Here is a 21479-nt window from a genome sequence, read left to right as displayed (position 1 = left end):
TGGGATCTAGTTCCCTGACCAGGGATGGAACCCCGGGCCCCCTGCATTGGGAGCACGGAATCTTAACCACTGCGCCACCAGGGAAGTCCCAAGACCATATTTGTAAAAGGGATCTATTATCTATTCTTGCCTAAATCACAACACCCTTGTAAAAATCTGATTAAAGCTGTACAATAAGATACTACTTAAGCTTTTGGAAGTGGCTGGAGGTTACGTTGAGAGCCTGTAAAGCCTTTGCCTGCTTTGCATTTTTTGTTTGGTCAAATCCCCACACCCCCATTTTGTTTTAGAGCCCTAGCAACTGAAAGAGGAGCTGCTTTAGACTGGGTGTTTAGGGAAGGCCTAACGTCCAGTTTTTGGCTGTCAAAGTCCATCACTGAGCAGGGCTGATAGGCACAGAGCCCTTTATTAGGGATTCCTCTGGCCCCATCTCTCTCCCAATATTTAGACAAGGGACCCTTTGCCTCTTCCCTTCCCTTCACAGGTAAACCCTCCCAATCCCAGAGAGCATCAATCAACACAGACTGCTACATTTTACTTTATTTTGCACATAATGAAGATAACTGACTAAGCAGTTCCAGAACTGTTAGTATTCAATAATCAAGAAGTAAATGAGGTGAGAAGACAAACTTTTAATTTCCTCCCAAACATACTGCAAGTATCACAGCAACTTGTAACAACACATGCAATACAGGCTGGTTTCAACATACAGAGAGCCCAAGCAAGAAGGGTGAGTCCTGAAGATCCATGTGGGTCAGAGGAGGAGCAGTGCTCCAGGAGGCTGGAATCTACCCAGTCACTCACCCCGCTCCCACACATAACTACCCTGTGAAGTTCTCTGCCCTTTGTCAGATTCAAATCCAAGAAACGCTTTCATCCCACATTCCAGGCTCATCACTACCCCCCATTCCAAGGTGGATAATCCACACACAGAAATCCAGGCAGAACCAAATATACTTGCCCAGCTGTGTTTCATGTGGCATTTCCACAAGCCAGGCTCCAGCTCAAATTCTGTACAGGAAGTTCCCATTGCTGTCAAAGAACTCTCGTCCCCTCTGCACGACTTTGTTGCTAAAGTTCTGGTCACCTGGCTCCCCTGCCTTCAACTCTGCCAGCTTCTTGTCACTTGGCAATCCATCACTGTCAGTTCCTCTGGTGTCCCCACAGTCACTGGTGGAGAACTTCTGCAGCTCTCTTGGATGACTGAGGGCTGCAGCAACAGGCACAAAGCTCTTCTCCTCCTCCAGTCCCTGGATTCCTTTATTCCTTTCCTTCTGTCTCCTTGGTGTATTTGTTCTGTGAGTGTTCAATTCTGTCACTTTCAAAGCTGTGCTGTGACCATGGCCTTTGGATGAGGCTTCATCCCCTGGCATCAGCAAAGAGCCCGATACAGAATGGCTTGCAGAAAGCGGTGCTGAGGTATCCCCAGAGCCTGGGAGCTGCTGGAGCGAGCGGGCAAGCCCAATTTTCTTAAGGACTTTTTGATCCTGCTTCAGTTTCTGCTCCAATGTGGGCACAAACTTGCTTTTTAAAACCCTTCGGATCACATCAGTGCTGACATCAAAGCCTTCAGCCAATCTGGGAACGGACCAGGACTCTGCAAATTCCCTGTGTAAATACCTATGAAAAAAAGAAGCAGGTTTTCAATCTGTGAAGAAGTCTCCTATCAGAACAGTTAACTGATAATACTAGTGATAAATACATGAAAAGAAGAGGGCTTGGAAAAACTGTAAACGCAGTGTTTATCTTGTGCCACTAAATGGCTGCGGTCCATTCCTGTGTGCTAACAGCAACACCCAACTACTTTTAGTCATTTCATTTCATATCAACTGAATTCCTCTCACTGCACGGCAGGCCCCAGTTAGATCCTGGGGATGCATGACGACTGTCTTTCCCTTCAAAGAACATACAGTCTGGTGGTGGAGACAGATACAGTAACATACAAAAACACTATGAGAAATATCCCAGCAGAGGATGCTGTGAGAGCACCGGGGAGGGAGAGGCAGGGACAGGCTATCACCACATTTGCAGGGTGGCCCAGGAATTGCTTCAGGAAGTCCACGCTAGAGCTGGTCTGAAAAGATGAGAAGTTGTCATAAGCTGGCAGAGGGGAGGAGAGGAAGAAAAGGTCAAAGGTACTGATGGTAGAGTGAGCAGCAGGTGAAACACAAAGAAGCACATCACCTTTGTTGGGAACAGCTCAATCTGTGTGACAGTGGGAGCAGGAGCAAGATCACGTCATGCTTAGGGATTCTGGAGTCTATCCCAAAGCAACAGTGAACCAAGGAAGGATTTTTTTTTTTTTTTTTTTTAAATTTATTTATGGCTGTGTTGGGTCTTCGTTTCTGTGCCAGGGCTTTCTCTAGTTGCGGCAAGTGGGGGCCACTCTTCATCACGGTGCGCGGGCCTCTCACTATCGCGGCCTCTCTTGTTGCGGAGCACAGGCTCCAGACGCGCAGGCTCAGTAGTTGTGGCTCACGGGCCTAGTTGCTCCGCGGCATGTGGGATCTTCCCAGACCAGGGCTCGAACCCGTGTCCCCTGCATTGGCAGGCGGATTCTCAACCACTGCGCCACCAGGGAAGCCCAAGGAAGGATTTTAAGGAGCAGAATGCCATGAGCAAATTTTCATTTTGAAGCTCAATCCAGTGGTAGTGAAAGAGGGCAGTCATCAATTAGATTCCCTGAACTATAACCTGCTTAATGAATAATAACCTGTAACCTGCCTTCACTGACCAAGCTTGCTTTAATTGTTCATGCAAACTGCATACCCTCCAAGCTTCACATAGCCTAGACAATATATCACAAGACTCCTTTAACTGCCCCCTATAGATAACACCTCTGACCATGGGTTGCTCTGGTAACAGTTGCTTAAGTTGTTGTTCAGGAACAGGGGGCTAGTTTTGCCCAGTTCAAACTAGTTGAGACCACTGACCATTCAGCTGGGCCTGTACAGGTGTCGAATGGGTGACCTTTCAATGTCAAGGGCCCAAAACTCCATCCTCAGATCATGCTAATGCTGCCCACCATTTTCTGAACATGCATCCCATGAAGACCAGGTAACTCAGATACCCCTGTGCAGAGCACCAATTACTTCACCTTTTTCTAACATTTAATCACCTTTCCCGAAGCCTCAGACCACCCTGCTTCTTTACCCCATAAATATCCTAAGCCTCTTCCTTCAAGGAGGCAGATTTGAGACTTGTTCTCCCATCTCCTTGCTTGGCTGCCTGTGAATAAACCTTTTCTCTACTGCAAACCTCGGGGTCTCAGCAATGGCTTGCTGTGTATCAGGCAAATGAACCTGGTTCAGTAACAGTAGTTTCTCAGTGCAAGACTAGAGATGGAAAGATCAGGCAAGAGGCTGTCACAGTAATCCAGGCAGTCTGAACCGAGACAGTGGCAATGAGAGCAGAGGAGGAAAGAGACTTGAGAAATATTTTAGGAAGGCCAAGTGGTTACACTTGGTAAGGAACTAAATATTGGGCGAAGAAATAGGCTGAGATTCAGCATCTTTTTTTTTAGTTAATTAATTAATTTATTTATTTTTGGCTGCGCTGGGTCTTTGTGGCTGCAAAGGCTTTCTTTAGTTGCGGCGAGCGGGGGCCACTCCTCGTTGCAGTGCGCGGGCCTCTCATTGTGGTGGCCCCTCTTGTTGCGGAGCACGGGCTCCAGGCACGCGGGCTTCAGTAGTTGTGGCACGCGGGCTCAGTAGTTGTGGCACACAGGCTTTGTTGCTCCGCGGCATGTGGGATCCTCCCGGATCAGGGCTCGAACCCGTGTCCCCTGCATTGGCAGGCGGACTCCCAACCACTGCGCCACCAGGGAAGTCCCAAGATTCAGTATCTTTAGAGTGGGTGATTGGTGGGACCATTTGGGGTTTTAGCAAAAATAGGAGCAGAATGAAATTGTCAGGGAATAATGATGAATTCTATTTTGTACATGTTGAGTTTGAGGAACCTGTGTGATAGCCAAACAGCGATATCTAGTGCACAGTTGACTATATAGAGTTCAGAAGAAAAACATGGACTGGACATGATAGATCTGCAAGTCATAAGCCAATAGCAGGAGTGGTCGAAGCCATGCAAGTCGCTGGCATTAGGCAGGAAAATATGCAGAGTGAGATAAACGACCAAGGACACAACTCTAAAAACTACAATAATTAAGATACAGGAGGAAGACGGGGAGCCCAGGGAGGAAACAGAAAACCAGTCCTAGAAATAGAAGTGAGTGGTAGCCTGGGTCAAGGGAGAATTTCAAGAATTCAGACAAGGTCAAATGCTGCAGAAATGTCAGTCAGGCTAAAGCCTTGAGTGTCAGTTATGCCTAGCACTGAGGAAGTCACTGGTAGATTCGTGGATAATAGTCTCATTGTTGTGATGAAACAAACAAAAATGAGGGTAGGGAGCCAGGGAGCCAGCAGGGAACTAAAGGACGAGGGAGTGTAGTATAGCCTTGACAGCTGGGTTTCCTTTTCTTTGTAATCCAAGTGACTGACTTAAGCTTTGCTTGCCAAGGCATGCACTTCAAAGATGGCTATCTCCAATAAACACACTGCCAGCCACACAACTATATAAAAAGCCAGGCTTCCCCCCATCCCTCCATTGGCGCGTTTGTTTTAGAGATTATGGTTGGCTTCAATAACTAACCACTTGGGCCACTTGCTTTTTCTCTTCTTGCGCTTTAAATTCCTGTTAAGGGACTTCCCTGGCGGTCCAGTGGCTAAGACTCCATGCTCCCAATGCAGGGGGCCCGGGTTTGATCCGTGGTCAGGGAACTCGATCCCACATGCTGCAACTAAGAGTTTGCATGCCGCAACTAAAGATCTCGTGTGCCGCAACTTAAAAAAAAAAACCCTGCATGCTGCAACTAAAGATCCCGCATGCCGCAACGAACACCTGGCACAGCCAAAATAAATAAATAAATAATTTAAAATAAAATTTAAAAATTAAAAACAATTCCTGTTAAATTCACCAATAAAGAGTGAGCCCTCAAAACCCTAGGCCCCCACCCTTAACCCCAATAAAAGCAGAACCCCAGGCCCTTGCACCTCTCTCTACCCATGACCTCGCTGTGTGGCCTCAGGTGTGCCATATAATTTCCAGGTCCTGTAAGTAATAACCCTCCCCCCCACCCCCCTACACCCAGCAGTTTCCTGATGGTTATTGCTGAAGGGCATCTTGCAGTCTTAAGAACCACAAGGGCTGGCTCAGCCACAACACTGGTTATTGACAGACTGAGACCGGCACACAACATGGACAACCTTAAGTTGACAGATGTAGGTCCCTGAGAAATTAGGTAGGGACTTGACCTAGAGCACCCAGAGAACTGGTCCTAAACAAGTGAAGGACTACCACTTCCCCAGAGGTGTGAACAGAGCACAAGATTGAGAGTGGAAGGTAAGGAGGAGACCAAAAAGCTTTAAACAGTTCTTACCTAATAGCCTGTTTTTTCTCTGAAATAAAAAGATATTTATTGATCACAAAAGGGGAGGTGACAGGTGGGAAGATGGAAGGGCTGAAAAGGCTGGTGTTCAAGATAGAAGAGGAAGCTGACAGGGGAGAGATGCTACAGGCTCATAGAATCTTGATCAGCTCTATAAAACCCCCTTTATTCTAAGTTTCAATTCCAGAGTTATTCTGATGGGAATGGAAAAAGGAACATGACCTACAAAGGACTATTTAGCAATATTTATCAAAATGCAAGTCCAGGGCCTCCCTGGTGGCGCAGTGGTTGAGAATCTGCCTGCCAATGCAGGGCACACGGGTTCGAGCCTTGGTCTAGGAGGATCCCACATGCCGCGGAGCGACTAGGCCCGTGAGCCACAACTACTGAGCCTGCGCGTCTGGAGCCTGTGCTCTGCAACAAGAGAGGCCGCGATAGTGAGAGGCCCGCGCACCGCGATGAAGAGTGGCCCCCCACTTGCCGCAACCAGAGAAAGTCCTGGAACAGAAACGAAGACCCAACACAGCCATAAATAAATAAATAAAATTAAAAAAAAAAAAAAATGCAAGTCCATTTGCCCTTCGGTTCAGTTGCAGCCCTACTTCTAGGAATGTATGCAACACATACATTTATGTAAGTGTAAATACTTCTGGCAGATATTTAGAGTATACAAAGCTATGCACTGGAGCACTATTTGTTACAGCAAGTGAGTGGAAACAATTCAAGTGCCCACCATAAAAAACTGGTAAAATAAACTACAGTTTACTAAGCATCTACAAAAAAGAATGAGGAGCTCTCTCTTGGGAAGTGAAAAGAGCTTCAGAATATATTAAGTGAACAAAACAAAGTATAGAACAGCATTTATAGTATTCTACTGTTTGTGATTATAGAAGTGAAAATAAAATTCTGTATTCATACGTGCTTGCTTCTATTTGCATAAGGAAACCTAGAAAATGACACAAAAAACTATTAAAAATAGTATCCATAGGAGACTAGGGGGGATTAACATCTCTCAATGCGTATGCCCTGTTATACTGTTCTAATTTTGAGCCATATGTATTATCTATTCAAAACAAAAAACTTAAAATTTAAAAGAGGATCTCTTTTCTAAGATACGGATCCTCTCTTCAGAGCAACGTAACCATGGAAGCTCCATCCCTGGTCCTTAGATCAAGAACGTCATGATCTACTTACTATATACGCGTTAAATGTTGTGACGCCTGTAACTTACTATTTAAAAATTTCAGCAAAAAATGAACCGTGTCATAACGTTAAAAACCATTACATCTAGATGGGCTCATCGACGTTTATCTTATTACTTGACTTTTCTGTTAGAAATCTTGAAAGATAAAAAGCAAAAAATACAAAAACAACGTTCTAAGTTCTAAGCCCTAGTATCCTTCACTTCTCATCACAGCAGATCCTAACTGCCAACAGTCTTACCGGATCTGCTCCATGGCTTCCCACGTCAGGGTCCTGGGCGGGGAACCTGGCGCCTCCATTTGCTTCCGAATTTTCTGGAACCGGATAGCTTTTCTCTGTCGTTTCAGGGCGCTGAGAGAGAGAACCAAGGGCAGAAGCCATGCGTGGAAGCCAGATGGGTGGTTTAAGAGCCTTGGGCTAAGTCAGAGCGCCCAGCCCGCTTCTCTTTGCAAGGACAACCTGGCCATGTCTGTCAGCCTAGACCTGCTCTGAACACCGCCCCAGAAATCTAACACCAAGAACAACAGCCCATAAGCTGTTGCCGAATTCTTTAAATGGGTGATGAAATACGTCCTTGGTGAAGGGACTCGTGGTCCCAAAGGAGCTAACAGCTGCCCCTGTGCCCCTGACAACGGGTGAGAAATAAGGGCCGCCGCAGGACGCCCGGCGCCAAGGGGGCGCGGCCTGGGCGCCCAGGCCCGAGGCCCTGCTTCAGGCTGAGGGCCCGGGAAGGAGCCGGTACCTCTCCACCTCCTGCAGCTCCCGCTCCTCCGGCTCCCAGTCGGAATCGGGGTCCGGCTCACGGCCGACAGATCCCGGGATCGCCACGCCCCGGGTGGCAAACCCACAGCGAGCGACCGCTGCACGGACACCCCCGCCCAGCAAGGAGTTCAGAGCAAGCGCCATGTCGACGAGAAAAAGCCCTCCCCCGCCCCCAACACGGTAGCGCCTGAAGCCGCGGGGCGGGACCGGAATTGGGCGGGAAGCTGAGGGGCAGGCGCGTCTTTTCTGCTTCCGTCTGGGGGCGTGGCTTCTGGGCTTGAACTGCTCTGCCACCCACCCTTACCCGTCGTAATTACAGAGCAGGCCTCTCTGAAACTCGGAGGCGGGTATGAGGTAGAGGACGCTCCTGCAAAACAGCATAAACTTTAATAAAAAGACGAGTTCAGTTGCCAAGAGCCGCCCCTCTGCCCCAACGGCTGCCCAGGCCGGCCTGTCTCCGCCACAGCGGCTGTCAGGACGTCCCCTCGGCGGTTCTCTGATGGCGAAAGCTCCGTGCCGTGGGAACTCGGCTCCTCTGGGAAAGGGACTTTTTGTCGCCGGGATAACCTCCAGCCCCGGGCCGCACCCAGGGTTCAGACTCACCATTAGCGGTAAATCCAGGCTAAGGTTTGAAGGACGGAGATGAGCACATGGCCGGCCCTGGCTCCTTTTCATCTTTTAGTCTTTACCCATCCGAAAATAATCTTAGGGTATTGAGGAATTCTTGGTGTCTTTGTGTTTTGCCTTATGCAAACAGGGTTCCTGGCCAGGGCTTTTCACACTGAAGCTTGGTGGCAGTCTTTGAGTTAGCAAAGACTGAAGACGCTTTGCCCTTTTGGAAACCTGAGTGGGTTCTCCAGGACAGCTTGAGTTCTGGGCTTCCTTCCTACATTTACCTCTGGTGCCTGATGTCGAGGAGTGCAGGGGTATGCTGCAGCAGGGGTGCAGAGGTAGGGCAGAGAGTGAGATGCCAGGCCTCGGCTGCTCTGTGTTCAGAGTCTAGCATGGAAGGCAAGGTGCATTCAGTCCATGAGCCACTTACCACTCTTTCCCGTTGCAGAAGATAGCCCTAGCTTGGGGTTAAAAAGGGTGGCACTGATCCTGCCAGGGCTCGGTTTATGGCTTCTAGCCTTCTGCTGGTTTGGCCTTCTGCAGTGGAAACATGGGTCCCCCTAAGTTGGTATTCACAGAAGAGATTTGCTCACCTCTTTCCCAACTGTTGCCCAATTACCAACACAGAGGAATGGCATCTCATGCTTCCCTCCAGCATCTTTACCACATTGTATTGTAATTGGTGTGTTTACTTGTCCATATCCCTGTTACATTTGTTGGACGTATTTCTGCCATGTCTATCACCAGGGTTTAGTACACAGAAGGAGGTAAATAAATGGGTCCACTACCTCCTCCATCCCCACACTGCTGGAAGTGCCAAATAATATTTTGGGAGCATCCCAGCTGTAATATTTGCTAGTGGGACTTTATACAGGTCAGAGTGACCAAAGCTAGTTTTGCATACTTAACGGCTAGTGAGCCTGATTCTGGCGCTGGAAAAATAGCGCCTTCCACATGTCTTCATTGACAATGAACAGGGGCTGATGTCTGCTAGATCTCTCATCCAGTTGACATTCTTGGGCTGCAGATGGCACCAGGAATGATATGGAATTGCAGCATTCATGCTTGGCAGTGGCCCTAACATCCTGGGGATCAATTCATGGGGCCGAACTGGATGCAGGAAATGAGGACCCTGCTCTTTGGCGGCCCTTCTCAGGAGGACCAATGGGACCAGATTCACACATTGCAGTTCTTGACTGCCCAGCCCGTCCTGGTGAAATCTAGCCTAGAGGAGAAGAGCAGCCCCTTACCACATTTCTTGTGAGGCTGGATGGTGTGGTGGAAGAAAATAAGACAAGAAAAATCTCTTCTAGGCCATGCCCACTATTTAACCAGTTACTCCTTTGGGATTCAACAAAAACAGAGGACCCAACAGGTTTGCTACTAGCCCAGGGAATAGTGAACTTGGTAGCTGTTTTGTTGGCCCAAGATCATTTATTTATGTCCCGTTAGAGCCACAGCACTGGCAGTGCTAGGGAGAGATTACACAGAAGCCGCTGAGGGTGATGGCCTTGTTGTCAGTCATGAGTTTGGGGTTATTGCAAGATAGGAATATAGAGAACAAGTCTCTTGTAAGTGAGACTGCTCTTGGCTGGATGTCATTACTAGAAACAAGGGAGCTTCAGAACACATGCAAAAGCAACCAACAGACCCTTTCCCAAGGCCCAGCATACACTGCTTTCCCAGGCTCCACTGCCAGACACCATCACATTAGCCTCCTTGGCTGTGGCCACCACCATGTGCGGTAGAGCCCTTGTTCCCTTGTTCTATGAGAGGCTGTGCAGGGACCCTCATCCGATACTCATGAAGTTTTTTCTGGCCCCGGTGGCTGGGGTACAGCATGCGGGTGATCTGCTCTACGATACCCAGACTTCTGATGAGATTTTCCCTTTGTAGCAGGGCCTTCATCCGCTCCAGCTCCTCCTCTTCCACAATTTCTTGCGGCTGCATAGTGTCCAGGTGTACTGGTAGCAGCTACAAGGTACATGAGAGATGAATGCAGGATCTCCAAGGATGAGTCCCCAGTCATCAACAAGGATGGCTGCAAGACTCCTGCCCACTCTACCTCCGTACCTTCCCTGGCCTTGGTGGAAGGTTCCCTTTGCTATCCACTTTCTCACCTCCTGTTCCAAAAGGTCAGATTCAACGTACTGATTAGGAACTCATCTCTCGTACAAGAGGAGGAGAGGACAGCAGAGATTCCCTTCTCTCGTAGTCCCAACCCATTTTCCTGCAGAAAAGCAAGAGCTGCAAAACCCCTGACACCTCTTTCTCCCGGTTCCGGTTCCTATAAGCCAAGTGGGTGGAAAGGCCCCTGAGCCGGGCCCTGGATTGGCTCTTCTCCCTTCCTGATTCACCCTGGTTCTGGTCCTTGTTTTCCTTTCGCCTCTTATTGCCTGAGGTCTCCTGCTGTTCCTGCTTAAGGCGGATCTCTTCTAGTTGCTGCCTGACAAGACACAGCAGCTTCAGATACTGGAGAAATTGTGTTAGAAAGGGGGTGAGGGAAAATGGGGATGGGGGAAGAGTAGGAAATTGATCTGTTTGGGGGACTGATGGGAGAGGAAGGAGACGGAAGATGGGGAAACCTACTAAACTCAGTCGTTACGAGTCTGATAGAAGGAGTTCCCTGGCGGTCCAGTGGTTAGGACTCGGCGCTTTCACTGCCGAGGACCTGGGTTCAATCCCTGGTCGGGGAAGATCCCACAAGCCACACGGCGCAGCCAAAAAAAGCGGGGGGGGGGCGCAGGGAAGTCTCAGCTTTGTAATTAACTATACTTCAATTTAAAAAAAATTTTTAAAGATTAAAAAAAAGTTTGATAGAATTTGTAACTCCATTCCTCTTTCCTCAAGTGTCTGGCTTCCTCTCCACCCTGCTGAGGAGCAATTCAGCTTCAGGATTTGCCCCCACCCAGGTGGACAGAGGAGAATGTAGGGCAAAGTACCTGGCACACTCCTCTCTGGCCTTGGAAGCAGCAGTCTCCCGGAAGAGGGAGCCGTTGTGCTTGAAGAAGGGCGTACTTCTCCGTGTCAGGCCCAGGGTAGAACCGCCAGTATTCCCCCCAGGTGGGAATCCTCATAGCGTTCCTGGTCCAGCATTGCTGCATGGGATGACACAGTTTGTTCTCGCCTGTGGAAACCAAGCTCAGGGTGAGTCAAGGAAGGACTGTGAGAATGTTCAGTAGGGAGAGGAAGGCTGGCTGAGGCTTTGAGAACCTGCTGCTAGCTTCATGGCCTTTCTGGGCCCGCCCATGTGGCAAAAAGCTGCCAAGCCCATCTGTGGCCAGTCCCACCTGTGTGTAGCTATGAAAATAGGCTTGACTTTCAGAAATCTGGTTTTCATCTTAAGTGCAATGGTGTCCACTTGTAAACTAGCACTCCAAGTTATCATAGTCTTTTAGGTTTCTGATTATAGAGTAGTATATGTTAATTACAGAAAATTTAGAAGAGCAAAAAGAAGATAAAAACCTCTAATCTTACTGTGAAATAAGCATATTGGCTATGAGCATGGACTGTAGGGCAGGACTTACTGAGTTTGAACCCTGGCTTTGCCACTCATTACTTTGTTCTTTCTTTATTCCTTCCTTCCCTTCCTTCTTTGTTTTAGATGAAAATGGGATCATATAACATTTTTAAATGGCTGCCTAGTATTCTGATTCTATGATTGTACTGTTTTTTAAGTCCAGTAGTTTTCAACCTTTTTCCCTCATTGAAAGACATGTGCACAGTCCAGTCTCATGGAAATACCTAGGGTATTTACAGTTATACTTCACCTTCATTCACACAGACATTTGAGTGCCTATTGTGTGCCAGGTCCTCAGGATATCATGGCAAATCAGATACACACTGGCCTGCATATCGCAATGCAAGTGGTGAAAAGTGATGCTGTTACAGGAATAATCCTCGCTCTACTCAAGTTCATTTTTATTATCATTAACAAATTATAATTGAGTATCAGCAACACATTACCATGTTTGTAACCCATCTTACAATGAAAACAACAGTGGGTAAACAATACTGATTTAAACAATAACCTATTATTGAATGACTAAACTGTTTTCTCTGTTTCATAATTATAAACCTTCTTAGGTAATGGTTTCTAGAGGAGATTTGTTGAAAATAAATTTAAAAAAAAGAACAAACCCCATAAAGTTCCTTACATACTAATAGGAAATAGCTCTAAAATGCATTGGTAAGTAGGGTACAGACAGTGTGAAAGTTATGCTATTGTCTGGGTAAAGGGAGAAAAACAATTTATATAAATACATGTATATATGTGCATTAAATGTTTGTGAAAGTATACACATGACCCAGGGAACATTGATTGGCTCCAGGGAGGAAAACTGAGTAGCTGGAGGAGGAGGGTAGGAGAGAGACTATTCACCATGTCTTTGGAATTTGCATAGATAATGCATCACTTATCTATGATATGTGGTGTATTATCGATGCCAAAAAAAATGTTTTTAATAGCTAATCAGCCCCAGACTGCCTTCTCCATCTAGAGAAGGACTTTTACTCTCAGGAAAGTAATAACAAAAGAAGGTAAGTTACACAACTAAACACACGTCAAACACCTGGGGCCCCTGGCTTCTCTTGGCTGTTGGTGGCACTGGAAAAGCCGCTTCTTGACTCGCCGCTTATCCTCTTCTATCACCTTTCTTTTGTCACAGCCCCGGAGGTTGACAAGGGTCATGGCATCACAGAGAAGTGCATCCTTCACTTCTTGATCAAGGTGTGAGTCAGTGGTGAAGCTTGGAGAGTGGTTTACCTGCCGGGAGGAGTCATTATCCATTCCCTTCCTAGACCACCTGAGCACATCATGATTCTTGCAGGCCCAGCTGGAGGTTCTAGGAGAGACACCCCCCTCCAGTGGCCTCAGCCAAGGAAGCTGGATATTCTGACTTCCAAGGCCACAGGACTCTGCCAGAGATCCCTCCAGTGCGTAGGCTGGTGAGAGCAAATCAGACAGCCTGACTCTATAGCTATAGTGTCCTTAAAGGCAAGGCTTACATGAGGAACTTTTGGGATCCAAAACCTGGGTTCCTATGGTGGAGGCCAGAGACCACCAAGATTGGATTTAGCAGGTCAAAAGTGCAAATGTCTTACACCTTCTGCTAGATCCTATCCACCCTAGTGCCTCTGCATCCTCCATTCTGTGTTCTACCACCTGAGTACACTCCTATCCCAGGTGACCTGTTCAGGGGCAGACCTTGGTTTTGCAAAGCCTGGGAGATAATCCTCACCTCCAGCAGCCAGGGTTTCAGCTTGTGGTCCAACAAGATGTCAAAACCGAGGATCTCAAAACAGGCACATGTACCTCCACTCAGATACTGGGGAAGACAGGTTCGGTAGCTGTGGTGAAGAACAGAATGTGCTGAGATGATGGCTTTGATGATGATGTCCTCAGTGTCTCCCCACAGCTGTCGGGGGTCGTAGCTGTGCTCTTGCAGCCAGGCGTTGAGTGTTGACGGCTTCCTGTGAGGCCCAGTGCTCAGAGGAAGACCAGTGGGGCCGGGCTGCAGACGGGAAGCTCCCTAACACTAATCCTAATTCCATGCCTAGGTTCCTTGTGCTTTAAGGGGTTGCCACCAGCTTGGAGCAGGGTTTAATTATAGGGTGGGGTTTGGGGCTGCACTTGGTGGTCAGGCACAAGACAGGGGTCTATAAAGGTTGAGCCAGCTCAACCTCCCAAGGGCCAACTCAGCTCTGCTGAGACTGTGGGGCTAAAGGGCAGAGAAAGAGGAGAAAACAGAGTAGGGCATACCTCTTACTGCCCACAGCATCATTCCGGACAAAATTCTCATTGTGTTTGTTGACGGCATAGTTGGCCAGATGCTTGCAGATGTCATCCCAGGAAGAGAGTGGCCCTGTGGTCAGGCTACTTCCATGCAGTTCTTCTCTCCAGCCCTTCGTTGCCTTCTGATTACCTACCCCTCCCCTGGATGGCTCATCTCCTGTCCCTCTTCACGGAGGACTGTCCTGTAAGCTCCTGGGGAAGGGGCGTGCCCTTCCTGCAGGCATGGCTTCTCCGCAGTCAGCACTCCCTGAATGCTGTCCTTCCAGCCAGGTGCCAAGGCGCTCCAGGCTTCACCCCTTGTTCATGTGTGACAAGCTAGCTGCGTGACAAGACCCTCTACCTGGTTTCTCCACAGAACCTCAGCACTCGGGGCAGTGGAAGAGAAGAGGGTGCTGCCCTGCACCCTAGTGCTGCTGGCTGGCCTCTTTTTTTTTTTTTTTTTTAGAATTTTTTTTTTTTTTCTAAAGAATTTTTTTTTTTTTTCTTTTTGATGTGGACCATTTTTTAAAGTCTCTATTGAATTTGTTACAATATTGCTTCTGTTTTACATTTTGGTTTTCTGGCCAGGAGGCATGTGGGATCTTAGCTCCCGGACCACGGATCAAACCCACACCCCCTGCATTGGAAGGCGAAGTCTTAAACACTGGACTGCCAGGCAAGTTCCCCAGCTGGCCTCTTACCAGGTTGCTGTGGCTGGGCTCCACATAGGGCATGGTGGCAAAGCGGGCCAGACCCTCCTCATACATGAAGGTCCGAAGAGGGTCACAGGATGTGATCAGGACATAGATTCACATGTCAAACTTGAAGCCATCAATGAGGAAGGGCTGAGAGCATGCAAACCCACCAGGGAAAAGTAATGATACAGTGGTCCCTCAGTATCTGCAGGAGACTGGATCCAGGACCCCCACCCGCCATGGATACCGAACTCCACAGATGCTCAAGTCCATTGTATAAAATGGTGTCAGCCCTCCATATCCACGGGTTCCACATCTGCAGATATGGAGGGAGGGCCGACTGTACTTTTGAAGTACTTACTATGTACCATAAAGTGTTGTAAGCGCTTCAAATACATAATAACTCATTTAATTTTCACAGTAACCAAAAAAAAAAATTTTTTTTCACTGTAACCATATAAGGTAGTTACTGTTTTTATGCCCATTAACAGATGAGGAAACTGAGGCATGGAAAAAGTTAGAAATTTGCCCAAGATCACACATCTAGAAAGTAGAGAAACTCAGGTTCAGAGCAGGTTGGCTCTGAACCATGGCCCACGCTGCCTCCCAGATAACGAGGATGGCAGGAAGGATAGGAGCCTAAAACTGTCTTCCTCCCTGGCTTTGGGGGAGATGAGGCACCCAGTGCTGGCAGAGGGACCTGGTGGTCCTGAGGCACCCTTCACCTTGGAGATGTATTGCTGGCAGATCATATATTCTCCTGGCTTGATCTCCCATGGATTTCGGGTGATGAAGATGCCACGTCCCTGACAGCCCCTGTCTGGCTTACAGATATAAGTGCGGGTTTTTCGCTGATGAACATAGGACTGGAAGTCCCCATAGCTATATGCAGAGGAGGGTGGTGGTCAGAGGGTTTCTGTGCATGATGGCTGAACCAGGACCCTGGGGAGTTCTTCCTGCTGTCCAATCCCTGCTCTTCCTGGAGTACTCAGTCTCACACCTACTTTTCTCTTTTTCTTTTTTTTTTAAAATTATATAGTTGAGGTACAACATTATATAAGTTTCAGGTGTACAATATAGTTATTCACAATTTTTAAAGGTTATACACTATTTATAGTTACTTTAAAATATTGGCTCTATTCCCTGTGTTGTACAATATATCCTTGTAGTTTATTTTATACATAATAGTTTGAGACCTACTTTTCTTTAACTGTCTCTTTTCTTTTCAGCTAAAACTTCCCTTCTACTTCCGTCCCCCTGAGACATTCTAGGTCCCAGAGCCAGAGTCTGGTGGGAACTGAGATGGCGAACCCTTTCCTCCCCCAGAATCTCAACCTGGGGAGCCAGGCTCACTCACTCTGCAGGGAGGCACCAGGTGCACGGGAAGATGTTGCACTCAGTAGGACAGAGTTTCTGCATGCAGTTGAGGTTCTGAGCCAGCAGATCTTTGTGGCAGATTTCTGTCATGCCAGGGAAGTGGTTGATTTTCTGAAACAGAGCCAGTTGGTTATACTATCGCCCAGAGTAAGGGGCAGTTCCTGGGGCCTGAACATTCCAGATAGCAGTGGAGAAGGACTGGGGAGGTCAAGGGAGAAGTCACAGTGGAGGTAAACACTGCACCAAGTCCCCAAGGGAGAAAAGGAAGGTTCCCTAAGGCAGGTGAGAAACTGCCACTTGGCCTCTCCCCAAAACACACATACACAGCAAGGTTAGCAAATGAGGGGCGGTGAGAAGGGCTAGCCAGGACCTTGGGCCTTCTAGCCACCTTATAACATCCCTCAGACTACCGGGGACTAGCCCTATAGGAATAACTGGTGCGGAATAACACAAAGCAAATGAGAAAACATTTCCCCAAAGAGAAAGGAAACTAAGGAGCAGCCCCAGGGAATGCACGGCAGTGGCACTCTCAGAGGGCAAAGCGTTGCCAGGGTGGCCTGCTGGAAACCCCCGCTGCTCTGGCCCTCAGGGCTGGGAGGTTCAGTGCTCTCTGGTTTTTCCCCGTATGAGCTGTGTGAACTGAGTATTTCTGAGCCTTAGTGTCCTTAACATAAGGATATCTTTTGGGAATTCCCTGGCGGTCCAGTGGTTAGGACTTGGTGCTTTCACTGCAGGGGGCACGGGTTCGATCCCTGGTCGGGCAACTAAGATCCCACAAGCTGTGGCCGAAGCCAAAAAAACAAAACAAAACAAAAACATAAGGGTATCTTTTTGAGGATGTAATGAGGTGAGAATGTAAAAGCACTTAACAGTGTCCGACCTCAATAAATGCTGTTATTGTTACCCTCATCTCACAACTGCTCTCTGCATGCCCCTTCTTAGGGGCTTTTTAAGCGCTTCTAGCAGTCTCTCGCTCTCGCTCTTCTCCCATAATTCGTGGGATAGGTGATAGTCTCAGCTCCCTGCTTGGCTTCCCTCAAAATAAGCCTACAGACACTTTTAAATTATTTTATTGCTAACCACCACAAAGACCCAATTAGAGGATAATAAAAATACCATGAAGAAGTAAAAGCTGGGGCTTCCCTGGTGGCGCAGTGGTTAAGAATCCGCCTGCCAGTGCAGGGGACACGGGTTCAAGCCCTGGTCGGGGAAGATCCCACATGCGGCAGAGCAACTAAGCCCGCGCGCCACAACTACTGAGCCTGCGCTCTAGAGCCCGTGAGCCGCAACTACTGAAGCCCGCGCGCCTAGAGCCTGTGAGCCACAACTACTGAAGCCCGCGCGCCTAGAGCCCGTGCTCCGCAGCAAGAGAAGCCACTGCAATGAGAAGCCCGCGCAACCGCAATGTAAAGTAGTCCCCCCAGCCCCCCTCCCTCCAAGGGGCAAAGAAACAAAGACCCAATGCAGCCAAAAATAAATAATAAATTAATAAATTTATTTTAAAAAAAAGAAGTAATATCTTCTTGTGGACCCTGGTCCATCTTTCCTGACTTTCTTGCTGCCCTGCAGGACCCCACACTGACTCTTAATGGATGTGGAGTGCTAGGCTAAGCTGCTTAGAAGGCTGGATCATTCAGCTGGCTCTACTGTTAGCTCTGAAGCTCCCAGTCTTCCCCCTAAGATAGGCTCACCTGCCCTGGAGGGACCAGCTGAGCTTGCTTCCAGGCAAGCAGCATATATTGAGATAGGATGTGCCCAGCAGACACTTCCTTCAGATAACAGAAGTTCCCTACGAGACCCACGAGGAGAATATTTCCATTGGTGCAGAAGCCCCTGGCCATGGCCTTTCCTGCTCTGCACAGGGGTATAGCCACCAAGAAAGGCAGCCTCGGGTGCCTGGGTGCAAGGGTAGGAGTAGTCATTCTGGGGCATAGTTCCTTTAGGATCTTGGGTCTGGAGGTTGTACCTGAAACCTCTTCATGTCCATGACTCATTCCAGTGAGACAGAGCAGTCTGTCCAGTACACAGTCCACTCTTTGTCCTCCCCCACCTCCTTCAGGCCACACATTTGGGCTGCCCGATGCACTGTGGAGAGAGGGAGGTCAGTGGAGCCAGCCTGGGCACTGGCAGCAAACCTTGGGACTGTAGCTGGGTTGGGTAAGGAACAGACCTGACCAGAGAGCGGGATGAAGAAGGAGGTAGTTCTTACCTCAGCTCTGCTTACCTCAGTTTAGTTACCATTGCGACAATTCCAAGTTCATGAGGCTGTCAGGGCCCTTCCAAAATTTGACAGAAAACTAGAGACTGGATCCCTGTTCCTGTCAGTCCTCTCAATTAGGATGGTTTCTGGCCTGCAGAGCTGACCCTTGGAAGGGGTCACACTGGCGCCTCACACTTCGGGGCACCCGTAGCACAGATGCCAGTGGGGATGAGGGGAGGAAGAAATGACTAACCTAGCTGGTGATTCTTTTTTTTTTAATTGCTGAAGCCACCTCAAAAGCTGCCTTGAAAAAACAGTTTTAGCCTGGTCTCATCTCATCTCTGGTAAAATCTGGGGTGTGGGGCGGGGAGGGATGGTGATTTTTGTCATTTTTTTTTCTTGTTAGCTAACTGGAGATTCCTACTCTACCGCTGAGACTAACTGGAACAGTGATGTGTCAGCTACTGGTAGCTGAGCCAGGGGGCTCAGTACAGGTTATAGGTCAGCCTAACAAGATCCAGGGGCTGGGAGCAGATTGGGGAGACCGTCTCCAGAGTGAAAGCCGCAGCCCTAAATGTCCTCTTATGCCAAGTGGTGTGAGTGACGAGCTGGGTGCTTACCACTCTCATACTTGCAGTTGGTCAGATTGATGGCCAGGGGTCTGGAATGGAGGAATAGCAGAAATCAGGCAGAAGGAGAGAAGGACCCTGGGCTGCCAGGCACCCAGAAGAAGAGACACCCAACAGATTAACAGTGCAATTCATTTTCTCTAGAAGCCACTTACAGCAAAGACCAGGATGATATAAACGTGCTGAAATTCTAAACTAAGCCAGACCGAGATTCTGAATTTTGTTTTTGTTGTACAAAAAGCCTAATGATCTCCTGTATTTCCTGTTCCCTTTCCTAGGCTAAAGGGAAGACTTTGGATCCCAGCCTGACTGCTGAAGGGCAGAGGGCTACTCTCTGGAGCTGGGCAAGTGAGGGGGTCCAGGGAACGGTTACCTGTGTTTCCACCTTCTCTTTCTCCTCCCAACTTCTAATTCATCTGGGTCAGCTGGGGTTATGATTTTCTTTGGTATTTTCTTGGCTACAATGGATAAAGGAACTCCATTCCTAAATACATTACAGTCAGCCTTTGAGAGTGCCTGCTGAGAAGGGTTAGAAGGGATGGTAGCTTCCCCTTTAACACTCCTCGGATTCCTCTTCTTCACCATAGTCTTCCTCTGATTCACTGGTCTTACGGGTACTTGGCTCCATCCTCTTAGATTCTGAGGAGAGAGGGGTGGGAGTGAAATGTATATGACTTCCCTCCAGGCCCAGGAAGGCCGGCAGGAATCCACCCAAGGACCTTCGTGGTGTTATAGGGGAATGTTGCTGCTCCTTCAGAACAGAGCAGTCTCACTACAGAATGGGATGTTTCCAAACAGGTAATGGGGTCCGTGGGATGCCTATGAGATGTTAGATTCGCTGACAAGTCCCAATTATCCAAGATCACTCCATACAATACTCTGGGGTGCATGCAGGAGCGGAACTGAGTTGGCAGGGACCATGACCATAGCTTTTTTGTTCTTGAATGTTATGGGGGATGGCTGGGGGTGCTGGGGGGAACTTCACTTTTGAAAAATAGAGCTGAAGACCAAAGGTCGCCTATGCCAGCCTTTTCCCTGTCCCATGATTCAGTTTCTCCTTACAGACACACTGGGGTCAGGCACCCAATGGCCAAGACCCCCTGGGCTCTGACAGCGGAGGGGAAGCCCCCGGCGGACACTGCCCACCCCAGGTTCCGAGAGCGGAGGGGCTGCCGGGTCCGCCCCTATCGGCCTGGTGCTGGACTCAGCTGGTCGCTCACGACCGCCCTTCGGCCGGCTCCTGCTCCTTCCCGGGCGTTGCTGGGCCTCCGGGACCGCCTCCTTGTTCCACAGGAATGGTTGTCCCCGGCGATCGCGAGGGGGGCCCGCTCCCTCCTGCACCCGGGGTTCACACCTATCTTGGAGATCCCGGCGGCGCCGCCTTAAGCAAGCAGGCAGCCGCCGCCGCCGTCGCCATGGACACGAGGGCGGCCCCCATTGGAGAAGCGTTTGGGGGCGGGGCCTTTCCTAGAACCACACCCACTTGGGGGCCAGCAGAGGCCATCTTGGGCGGGTGCCTGAGACGTTTGCCCCCGGGCTGCAGTAGGAAGCGCAATCGAGCGCCCGACAGGATTCTTGCGGCAACTGACCCGATGCGTGATAGGACTTTTAGTCCTCCCGCTTTCACGCCAGTTCGCACGAGCTCCACCCCAACCCTTTCCTGAACCCGCGGGCCAAGCTCCCGGAATTTGGCCAACTCAGTGTTCGGGAGGGATACCTGCTTGCCTTCCTTCAGTGTTTTTAGTAACCATGTCTAGCGCAGTCCCAGCACTTGGGAGGGACGGCCGTGATTATCACACGTGCCCTGGAGGTGCTCATCAGACTGCTCCTTTACTGTCGCCATCTTTTCCTGATGACCATCCACTTTACCTCTGATTGCCACTTCCACCAAACTCCGCCCAATTTGTCACTTTTAAGATTATCCCATGTGCCTAAATCTAAAGGACACTTAAAAAATTTTGCTCCTCTAAAAAGACATGTACATTTTCCGATTCATAGATTTCTTGACCTCCCTTCAGTGTATGATACTCTATTACTCCCTCCTTGAAATGCTTTGGAGTCCCTTGCCTTTCAGGACGCACATTTTTCTCACTCTTTCGACAAATATTTAACGTTTCAGGCACTGTTATAGTACCTGAACCATCATCATTTCTTGCCTGAATTGCCACCATTAAGCAGCCTCTTAATTGGATTCCCTTATTCTATTCTTCCTTCCTTCATCCATCCATCCACTGCAGCTTAAGTATTCGCCCTAAAATGCATATTTGCTACTCCCCAATTTAAAACTCTTCAAGGTTTCCCATTAGATCAAGTCCAAAACCCCTTAGTACAAGAGACCCTCCATCAAAAAAGAAAACAAACACACAAAAAGCAAGCAAAGCCATAGAGAGGCCCTGAGCTGGACTGTCCCTTCTTACTTACCTACTGTGCTCAAAGCCCAGGGCTCTGGATACAAAGGGTCTCCTAAGTGTTCCATATTCAAGCTCAGAAAAAGCTTCCATAAATCCCCTTCTTGACGATTCACAAAGTATACGTGGCTAAGAAGTACCACCATAAAGAAAACCTATTTGACTTTTACTTTTTGTGGAAAAACTTATTTGGGGCCAGAGAAGGCTTTCCTCTAAACATTAATCCTAAGGAAAAACTGGGGAAATCCTGGTATTTGAACTCATCACCTTCGACACACAAAGTCCACTTTGCTCTAATAGTCATCTGCACTCCCTTCAGAGAGTGAGCGAGCAAAATAAAGTGATGTTATTGGAGCCCATATTTGCAAAGGCTTGCA

The 21479-nt window shown here is 48.6% G+C and overlaps 2 protein-coding genes across 2 annotated transcripts in view; both read right to left on the bottom strand.

Annotated features, from left to right (window-relative positions):
• Nucleotides 1-522: 522 nt before the first annotated feature.
• On the bottom strand, nt 523-7611 carry NGRN (neugrin, neurite outgrowth associated). The gene is made up of 3 exons (XM_082388424.1): nt 7389-7611; nt 6887-6997; nt 523-1620 (listed from the first exon to the last, which is right to left on the bottom strand). The coding sequence occupies exons 1-3, from the start codon at nt 7550-7552 to the stop codon at nt 1005-1007; spliced, it is 891 nt and encodes a 296-aa protein (XP_082244550.1). The 5' UTR covers nt 7553-7611; the 3' UTR covers nt 523-1004.
• A 1533-nt stretch (nt 7612-9144) lies between these two features.
• Nucleotides 9145-21479, bottom strand: part of TTLL13 (tubulin tyrosine ligase like 13) — a 13187-nt gene continuing 852 nt past the window's right edge. The window contains 12 exon segments of the mRNA XM_082388399.1: nt 9145-9994; nt 10286-10466; nt 10963-11031; nt 11033-11079; nt 11081-11147; nt 12592-12785; nt 13261-13369; nt 15846-15976; nt 17832-17855; nt 17859-17950; nt 18686-18726; nt 19068-19333. Coding sequence (XP_082244525.1) covers nt 9731-9994; nt 10286-10466; nt 10963-11031; nt 11033-11079; nt 11081-11147; nt 12592-12785; nt 13261-13369; nt 15846-15976; nt 17832-17855; nt 17859-17950; nt 18686-18726; nt 19068-19333 — 1485 coding nt within the window. The 3' untranslated portion in view covers nt 9145-9730.

This window comes from Balaenoptera borealis (assembly GCF_965194805.1).
Source record: "Balaenoptera borealis genome assembly, chromosome: 3".
NCBI classification, from domain to species: domain Eukaryota; kingdom Metazoa; phylum Chordata; class Mammalia; order Artiodactyla; family Balaenopteridae; genus Balaenoptera; species Balaenoptera borealis.
Note: the sequence above shows the minus strand (reverse complement) of the source record. Positions and strands in the feature narration are given on the sequence as shown.